General features: G+C 36.3%; 1 protein-coding gene across 1 annotated transcript in view; it reads right to left on the bottom strand.

Moving 5' to 3' along the window:
- The window catches only part of LOC122803841 (vomeronasal type-2 receptor 26-like), a 219,885-nt gene extending 210,710 nt beyond the window's left edge, over positions 1–9,175 (bottom strand). Inside the window, exons 1-2 of the mRNA XM_044073523.1 lie at positions 9,143–9,175; positions 8,256–8,379 (exon numbers count right to left, since the gene is read on the bottom strand). Coding sequence (XP_043929458.1) covers positions 8,256–8,379; positions 9,143–9,175 — 157 coding nt within the window. The remainder of the gene's footprint in view (positions 1–8,255; positions 8,380–9,142) is intronic.
- Between the last annotated feature and the right edge of the window lie 869 nt (positions 9,176–10,044).

Consider the following 10,044-nt stretch of genomic DNA (forward strand, 5'->3'; position numbering starts at 1 on the left):
CTGGCCAAGGCCTTTGATACCATTCCTCACTCGGGAATTATTGATAAACTCACTAAACTAGGCATCAACCCCTATATCACAAGGGGGGGTTGCAAATTGGCTCACAGATAGAACACACAGTGTGAAAGCAGTAGACTCCAAGTCAGACTGCCGACCAGTCACGAGTGGAGTCCCACAGGGATCGGTCCTGGGTCCTCTCCTGTTCGACATCTACTTCTCAGAAGTCCAGGCCAACACAAAGGGACTCTGGCTGACCAAGTTCGCAGATGACTGCAAACTGGGAGCCATTATTAACTCCCCAAGTGATGCAGACATCCTACAGAAAGGCCTCACTGAGACCAATTACTGGTGTTGAAATCATGGCCTTAAGCTTAATGCCAAAAATGTGTCAACATCTCCTTTGGTAAAAACTCAGTTCCCACTAATTACCACATTGATGGGAGCCCACTGAACACTGAAGGCGTTGTAAGAGATCTGGGGATGCAGGTTGACAGCAACCTCTTCTTCGCCCACCACATTGCCACTGTGGTCAGAAAGTCTTCCTGTGTGGCATATCTCATTACCAAGTGTTTTGAATCCAGGAAGAAAGAGGTCATTGTCTCTCTCTACTCTTCCCACATTAGACCAATCATTGAGTATAATGTCCCATTTGGCATATACTTCACTAATCACCTGCAACAGCTGGAGAGGCCACAGAAGTACCTCATGAAGAGGATCCTAGGCATTAAACACATGTCCTACATGGACAGACTCAAAAGAATCCAGCTATTCTCTGTCTCATATCATCTACTAAGAGGTGATCTTTGCTTGACTTACAAAGCCATATCTGACCCAGCTCTGTTAGAAATGCTACATCTAAAGAAATCCCAATCCCTCCACACCACACGCTCCAGAGACCTCAACCGCATTACCTCAATCAACAGAACATGCTTGAGGGACAGGTTCCTCACCCAGAGACTTCCCATGCTATGGAATAGACTTCCCATACATGTCAAGCAGAGCACCTCGCTGTCCCTCTTCAACAGAAATGTTTATGAGTGGATGGGTAATATAAAGTTCACCCCGGGGATCACTCCAGTGGCTGTACTTGATAGATGCACTGGGAAATAACATCAGGTGGCACGATGCCAGGGCACTTCTATGGGCTAGGCTTGTAAAGGCTCCAGGGCCATTAGCCTAGTACACACCTATGAACCTATGAACCTATGTGAGAAGCTACATTCTTAAATAGCAGAGATGATTATGAGAAAGGTGAAAGACTGCCCTTAATTCCTTAACAATGCATTTGAGTCCTTTTTGCCCTAAGTCTATAGAATGTCAACAATACATATGTTAGTGTAAACAGGTCATCAAAAACAGGTTGAAGAAAGTGCAGAAACAGGTCACTTTAGTCTGCTATGCCTCCTCCTCCTCTCCTATAAAACAGCAGTGATGTAGCATCTCGTGCTGAGATAACTGATATTAGCTATATTTATTTTTTAAATTAAAAATTATAAAATCTATTTTTAAAAAGCTTTCACATTAATGAAGCAGTTTAAGGTCAAATGTTTCATTAAACAACTAAGGTACTAACAAAATAAAGTAAATTGTAAAAGAAAATATGACTCCTATCTGAAACCCAAAGTGCAAGCAGATGCGACTAATTAGTATAGAGTCTGACTTCCATCTCCTGTTTAGTAACAAGTCTTTAAAAGGCAACATGACCCCTACATGAACCCATGAGAGTAGCCTTATTAGCAGACAGTATATCCATTATAAACTGACAAAATGTAATACTTGCAAAGAATTCGGTTTAAAGTGAAGATGTCGTTATTGCCCTCTTAAGATAAAGAAATATAAAATCTATTGAATACATAATAATTTTGTGTTGTTGTAACTTCAGGCCAAAAAGCGTCTCCATATTTATACTTAAAAGTAGGATTATCTTTCTTTAAATGCTTTAGTTAAAAAATATATTTCTTTCCATTAAAATTCTAGATGCAGCCACTTCTTTCAGTAAGAGCCTAGAGACAGAAACAAAGGATGTTGCTTATAATTGTCACAGTAAATTCTCTAACTTTCAGAATACCTCACATCAGATTAGAGATACATCCATTTACACAGAGACCAAAAGCAGCCAAGATAGTCAGACATAAGGGTACCACCATTTTGAAAATGCTCGCTGTTAAAGGGATTGATAGAAAGGTAATGTAAGACTGAAGTACTCTTCATCTCATGTACTGATAGATTTTTGAGTAAAGCACAAAATGAAATGAAGAACGTGGAAATGAGGTTGAGAGGAAGATATATCTCTAAGGAGGAAAGAATTGGAGATGACAGACGTAATAAGAAGAGGGACAGTGGAATTAGCAGAATGGATCATGATTTCTGCCCAATTCATTTTTCCAAGTCATTTTGGTTTCTAATATCATGAGGAGAAAGGACCTCATTCTTAAGTCAAAGCATGATTAAAGTTCATGAAATTAGTATTGTTTTAGTCCTTAATGTTAGCCAAAAGTGCTTTTGTGGCACCTGCAATGTGCCTAGAATTGACTCTTTCTTCTATTCATACGGAGTTACATGTATCGGTAGCATATCTTAATATGACTGTAAATTACTTTTTATGAGACCCATTGCTCCTACTACAATTGGAACTATCTCGGTATCCTTCTTCCACATTGTCCTCATTTCTGCCTGTAAATCCTCGTATTTTATGACTTTGTGTCTCTCTGTACATAAGACATTGTAATCACTGGGTTTATTTTCATGGACTACTACTACTAAATCTATTTTTCTCACATCTATTTTTAAAATGTTGGTAATAGGTTATCCCATGTCCTTTTCATCTACTTCAGTATTGTAATGTTTGCACAATCCCCAAAGCAAGAGTCCTGCCACATTATCATGTCTTCAGTATACAGGCCTTCTCACATTAGTGTATCACACCAATACCTCTCAACCTGTTACAGCAAGAAATCTGGGCAAAGCCATAATTAAGGGAGGGAGACAAATGCTCAAAATAGGAACAATTTTTAAATATTGCTCTTACAGACTTATAAAGTTGCTAGAATAACAGGTTTTGCATTTGCATGAATTTTTGGAAAGATATAAAGTCTGAATCTTAGATGATTGACATTATTTTCTGACTTCACTCCTCAATGATTTTCCAGAGATTTGTCAGGAAACAACAATTTTATGATAAAAATTAAGAGGCAAAAATCTGGAAAGTCTGTGAAAATTTGTACAGTTGAGAGGTATGATCACACTCAGCAACAACATGTGCAACTGTTTTCAATTATGTTTTCAAAACCTGCATTTTTGTGTTTCTCCCACATGTTTAATGGACATTGTAAACCAACATGTACGTAGTCCATCCACTATCCTGGCCCCCACTATTATCCTTTAATATATTGGTTTAAATTCACTTATCCTTCTTAACCTTTCCTGCATCAGATCTTGATTGACAAGAGGTTGTTCCAGAAGTTTTCTGTATTTGCAACTATATTTATGCCTTTTCCACATGTCTTAACTTCTCATCTTATCCTTCATCTTATATTCTTTCTTTTGTTTTTTGCCACATTCAGATGCTGCTGATTTTTGTCTACTTCTGGTTTGATTTCCATTCCCACTGGACACTGATATGCTTCTGCTAAATCAAGCAGCTAAGCCATCTTAGACTTGTGTGATGTCCCCACTCTGGGCCAGTAATCAAGGAGTCTGAATCCTCAACACTAATACTGGAGAGGGACGTTTACTTAGAATAAAAATGGATACACTCAGTATTTCCAGATGTAGACCTCTCTGCATCAAGCAAAATTTCCATTAAGAGCACACAGGGAACACACTCAGACCGGGGTCTTGGTTTCTCTCTCTGTTGCTTTCCAGGTCCCTAATACAACTCCCTACTAGCACAGCTATAGGGTTAAGTCCTCAGCCTAATGTCCAAGCCATGTCCTCCAGCACCTGTGAAACCAGTGCTTCGTGTCCCTGCTTCAAGTAGCTGACACACACACTCTTTGAGATTTAAGTTTCACACACACACACACACACACACACACACACACACACACACACACACACACACACACACACGGGAAACCTGGCACAGATTACCCACTCTACCAACTTTGCCCAGACTATAAGGTAGATTCACTGCCATCAGTCAGTTGCTATAAGGCTCTTAAAAGTATATCCAATTATACTGAGTGAATTTACTATTAATACAAATGGTAGTGTGACTAACAGCAAGGCTCTCAGGAGTGGCCAGAGTTATCACCAAATAAATATATGCAAATACTCTCAAACCTTAAATATTTTTAAAATGACCAGTCACAATGAAACGTTTAAATGTATTTAATAATAAATAATAAAAGATCAGGAAAACACTAAATATCTCTTTACAGTAAACCCCAGAGTTTCAGCCACAGGAAATATTAAAATGACAAAGAAAAGCAGATTCACACAGATACCGAAAAACAGTACTTAACTAATCCCACTATATTTTCCTGACTATTCTAAAGAGTCACTATTCCTTGGTTCACTTACTAGAGCAAGGTAGGATGAAGTAGGTGAGGGATCCTTCTATGTCAGGTTCCAAGAAATAACCTGCTCCTGAGACTTCAGTCTCCTCTAATATTAAACCATTATTTCTGTAAAGAATGATATCACATATATCTGATCATCTGACTTCTGGTTCCCATGCAACCCTCCATTGCTAGAAGCTGTCAGGATTTGTCACATTGGTGTCAATAATACACACACAGAGAGCCTTGCTAAGATCTAATTCAGGTCCTGGAAGTTATAAAACAATTTCAAACCTCTACCCTTTCAGAGTAGCAATTAGTTCACCAAAATGACTTTTGGTCTCTGGCTGCATTCAAAACAGTGAGATAACATTGTTATGGCCTAAGCCCAGTAATTTAATTTTCTTACTATTTCTCAAAGTCAGGTGGTTTGAGGTAAACCTCTTCTCTTCCAGTATCCTCTGTTACAATGTATACATTTAAACAGTTACAATAATGCATGCTCATTTATTTTCTTTCCAGCAGGGCTCACTGTTGATACATTTTTAACACAAGCCACTTTACAAATACATTTTTTTCAACACAAGCATCTGTACAAATCAGTTTGATATACAAATGACATATAATTCTTTACAAAAAAAAAAAATCCAGCTAGCTCTGCTGGCATATGTTACACATCCACTGCCTTACTTCTCCTGACATAGCTGGCAGTACCTCCTATTGTCACAACTTGTTCTCCTCGTATTTTAAAACTTTCACTATGTTTGGTTCTTGTGAGGTCAGCAAATATATATGCAGTCCTTTAATTGCAGATCTATACATATAATCAGTTTTGAGACTCTCAGACCTCCTTCTGAATGAAGAATATATAATTTTGGTATACATTCATTTTTATAAATCATCTGATAAGTGTGAAGCATTTTTCTTGTTTTTCTGTCCAGCTAATCCAATACCTTTTGAAATCAGTCAATCACCCTAAAACTGTAAGTTAGAACAGGAAGAGCAAATTGCTTTATAGCTTGGACTTTGTTCCTAGATGTCAGGGCTGTTTTCAGTAATAATGTTAGTCTTTAAAAATATTTCATACTAAGTCTTCCTGTGGCATATTCTCCTCAGCTTTGTCCTATATCATCAGTTGCTCTTTCATATAGGAACTCACTGGCCTATCATTCGACAACATTGACTGTGCCAGAGTTGCCATCTTTTCCTGTTCCTTTCCTTGCTGTGCAACTTCAATTAAACTTTTGTACTGGTTTCCTGCTGAAGGCCAAAACTATCAGTGTCCAGGTAAAGGTCAAGCCAAAATGCAAGAAAAATTTGTAAGAATTCTAAAATGTACTTGACACACCACAGCTGAAATAATAATATGACAACTTTAATATAGATAATAAAATGTATATGATGAGCACTTTTGCAGTATACCACACACTTCTTCAGACCAAGAATTTGGGGACTCATTGTTCTGTCATACTGTAATGTTACCAGAGTTGGATTTTCTACACTAAATCCTTCACTTTGTAGGTAATCCATAACTTCAGTTTCTATTTATTTAACTTCTCCATTACTAATCTTCTTTTATCCTTTCCCCCTTGGCTTACCTGTTTTTTGTATTGCAATATATTCCATATCTGGATGCCTTTGCCTGTATTTCTCTTCAAATATCTTTGGTGGTGCTTTTAGTATTGATTAGTTTTTCTCCCTTGCATGAATATTGTAACATATGAAATCTCTTTTCCTTTCCCATGTCCATATGTCTTCTTCAGATGTTGCCCACCTCCTGTTTTTTATTACTTTGGAGACTCATTGTTCTATCATGCTGTGAAAAAACCTGTTAGACTTTGTACACAAAATCCTTCACTTTGCAGGCATTCTATAAGTTCATCTTCTAGGTGTTTAACTTCTGCTTTACTAATCTTCTGTTCAACATCCCATTTGTGATCTTATTTTTTGTATTGTGAAATTTTCCATATTTGGGTGCCTTTGCCTGCATCTTTAAATATCATTGGAGCTGTTTTTTTTTTTTTGTACTGATTAATTTAGGTTTCTCCTTTGCATAAATTTTGCACCATCTCAAACCTCTCTTTCATTCCTATGTCCATGTTTCTTTGTTATACCTTTAAAAATATATCTAGATTTTGTTCTTTATATTTTCACACTTCCTCAGTCACTTCTCTTTCCAAATGGCCCAAGGTTTCTTGGTCTATATAATGTTTTTCATGGATCTACTGAATTAATGAACACAAATTTGCATTTGAAGTGTTTTTCAGTTTTTCTTGTTCAAGTATTTTTCTTTCCTCTAATTTCTCTCTTAATCTTTTTGTGTATCTTCTATCCAGAAATTCTGGGCTTCCTGCATAATAGTAGCAAACAATATTTTATTTCTTATACTCAGTAGTCCACTCTATCATCTTTATGTCTGTATTTTAGCTTGTCAGTTTTAGTGGGGTTTTTTTGTGGACTACTACTTTCATGTACAACAGGGGGCCAGCTTCCCACTGAGGCTGACCTAACCCCATTGTAAGAATATTTCTGTGTCTTGAGGATTCCATACTGTCATTTTTTTTCCATTCCTGACACCAGTGTGCCTATGAGAACTGGGTACTTTCTTCTTCCTGGGACTTGTGCACCCAGCTGTCTTTTTTATTATTTAACCTATTTATGTCCATGATATATGCTATATAAAATGCAGTCTATATATCAATGTCATCAGGATTTTGTAAAAACAGGGTCCACCTCATGAAGATAGTTACCAAGATTGAGGATAAATTCAGTTCCAACAATAATATTCTCCTTTGCTTGGTGATTTTATTATCTCTCCATTCGGGCCTTTTATCATCTCTCTAGTCAGGCCATAATTGAGAGTATTTTCATGTATATCAAATTATAAAATAAGAAACACAACTAACCACCTGTGATTGGGGACTGGAATGCAAAAAATTAAGGTACATAGAGTGAAACTGAGTAGTGAAAAATAAAATTGTCATAGAACCAAAAGGGGAAAATCAGAAGAACCTGAAAATTGATATAGAAGGGAAAATAGTGGAATTATCAGCTTCTGGGAGATGTGACTGAGAAGAAGGAAAATCTGCAAGTCAAAGTTAGAATAAGAGGTGTTACAGCCAACTGGCACAATGCACTTGGGTGGTATATAACAGAAGAATGTCAGAAGCTGAAGAGTAAAGTGTCCAAAACAGCAGTGTAACTAGTGCTTCTGTATGATAAAGAAACATGGACAATGAAGGCAGAGTAACTGCAGAAACATGAGGTAATGGCAAAGAAATGTTTGTGATGGGCAGTGGGCTGCACATGGTGGGACAGATGCAAACATGAAGACATTTGAGTAGAAAGCAAAGTAGCCCTGACTGAAGAGAAGGTCAATGAAAACAGATTATGATGGTTTGATTACATGTCCAGGAAAGAAAAGATAATTTAATAAAGAAGATTTGGGAGAAACAGAAGGAAAGGAAGAGGAGACATGAGGTTCCAGCCAAGAGATGGATTGTGTAAGTAAAGACCTTCAAAAGTCGGACGTGACAGTAAAAAAGTAGGAAAGTGGCTCTGAACTGAGAGATATGGCAACAACTGAGACAATACCCTGATACCATGCAGAAATACAAAAATATGATATTGATGATGGTGATAATCATGATGATGAATTAAAGGCAGACAGCAATAAAGGTAAAGTGTTTTAGAATATCATTTTGATTCTTCTGCAGTACTGATTATCCACTTTTACCTGTGAAAGTCACTTACCACTTTGGTTGGAAATTTCCCCTTGGGAGCACATGACACAGCTGAAGCAGCAGATTGGCTGGCCTGGCTGAGGTGCCTTCCTGTATCCTGCAAGACAACTCTGACTGCACTCTGACTGGGGAATCTGTGAAAAAAGATGATTATTTGGGATTAAACAAATTCTTAACTGACTATTTATGTGATTATGAGATGGCATCTCATAACAGCATCCCTTTTATATATGCCAAACAACCAAAGCTCTAGGATACTGGCTATTCATGGGTTGTTTTTCACTACAGCATCAAACCCATTCACTACTATCATGAGACTTACTGTCAAAATGTGTCAAAAAGTGACTTATTTTTATTGTAGCTTGCTGGGAGTTTTTTTGTAACAGGTGTCATTTGCATAATTATTTTGCCTGTTATACAGTGCTCTTTATGTATAAGTATGTACTGAAATACTGACACTTCAAAAATTCAAGTATTAAATATAAATGTTCATATCAAAACGGTGAGCCATATTCAGACATTGCCAGAGCTGCCAGACTTCTGTTTATTTGCAAAATTCAGCTGAGAAATAATGTCATGAGCTAATTTAATATAACCCTTAGTAAACTCAAATATGAACCACTATCTGATTCTAATTATTTGAAAGCATTTTTTTCTGTTACTTCATGTGTAGTCAATTTAGTTAAATGCTTCCTTTCCTTGTCCTCATAAATTTGTTGCATCTTTAATCATTCATTTTAAAGACTCTTTCACAAATAGCATGTATATTTAGCTTTTTTCTAGCACTTTGTCTCTTTGCTATAGCTACTTTGAAATATGTACTATATCATTTTATCTGGTTACAGATTGTCTCTGATTCTTGATATTCAAAACATTTGTTAGACAAAGAATAAATACCTGTAAGTTGATGCAATCTAGCATAGCATCCATTTTCACTTAACCTTACCAATTAATAGTAGTTTTTCAATAGAGAAGGTTGTATTTAATAAAATCAGTTTAATTCCTTTCATATGAAAATATTTACTAAGTGAATTTACCACTCAGTATATTTTTGCGAGTTTATAGTCAGTATCACTACAAAATAATTGGACAATTTCTGCCTTGATTTACACTGTCTACATTGCCTGGTAAATATGTATATAGGAAAATGCAGTTTATTTGGGAAAAATTATATTCATCAACATAAGCTGCATATCTTCTTATCACATTATTTTGCCTCCATATAATTGTTAAATCATCTTGATTTAACATATTACTAAGTAATTTGCCATATCTGGCAAAATTATTCATAATAACCTGCACATATTTACTTACATTTATATCCTGTGTAGCTTTAGACTCTTCTACCAAAATTATAGAATTAATGCCTGGTTCTTTCTGCCTCTCCTGCTCCTAGATAATATATTCTATCTGTAATTCAAAGGATGCATATAAAAAAACAAATTTCTAACTAAAATCCTTATAAATGACTGTACTGGAATCATAACATGCTGAGTCCCTCTAACATGACAGTAGATTAATATCCCTTCCATTTTAAACGGAGGGTAGAGCTTCTAATGTCTTTCTACCTGTATTGATTTCTATTTCCTTTGTTACCTTTAACTCAAAGAATCTATTTGTAGAAATCCTGCTGACTTATTTGTGTTACTTTCTATCACGTGTTATCATCAACTTAGAGAAGGTTTATGTATATTATTTATTATATCTATAGTTCAAAGGATGCATATAAAAAAACAAAGTCTAACTAAAGTCCTCATAAATTGCTGTACTGGAATCATAATATGCTCACTCTCTCTAAC

The sequence above is a fragment of the Protopterus annectens genome, chromosome 6.part0 (assembly GCF_019279795.1).
Source record: "Protopterus annectens isolate FY-2018-M chromosome 6.part0, PAN1.0, whole genome shotgun sequence".
In the NCBI taxonomy this organism is placed as follows: Eukaryota; Metazoa; Chordata; order Ceratodontiformes; family Protopteridae; genus Protopterus; species Protopterus annectens.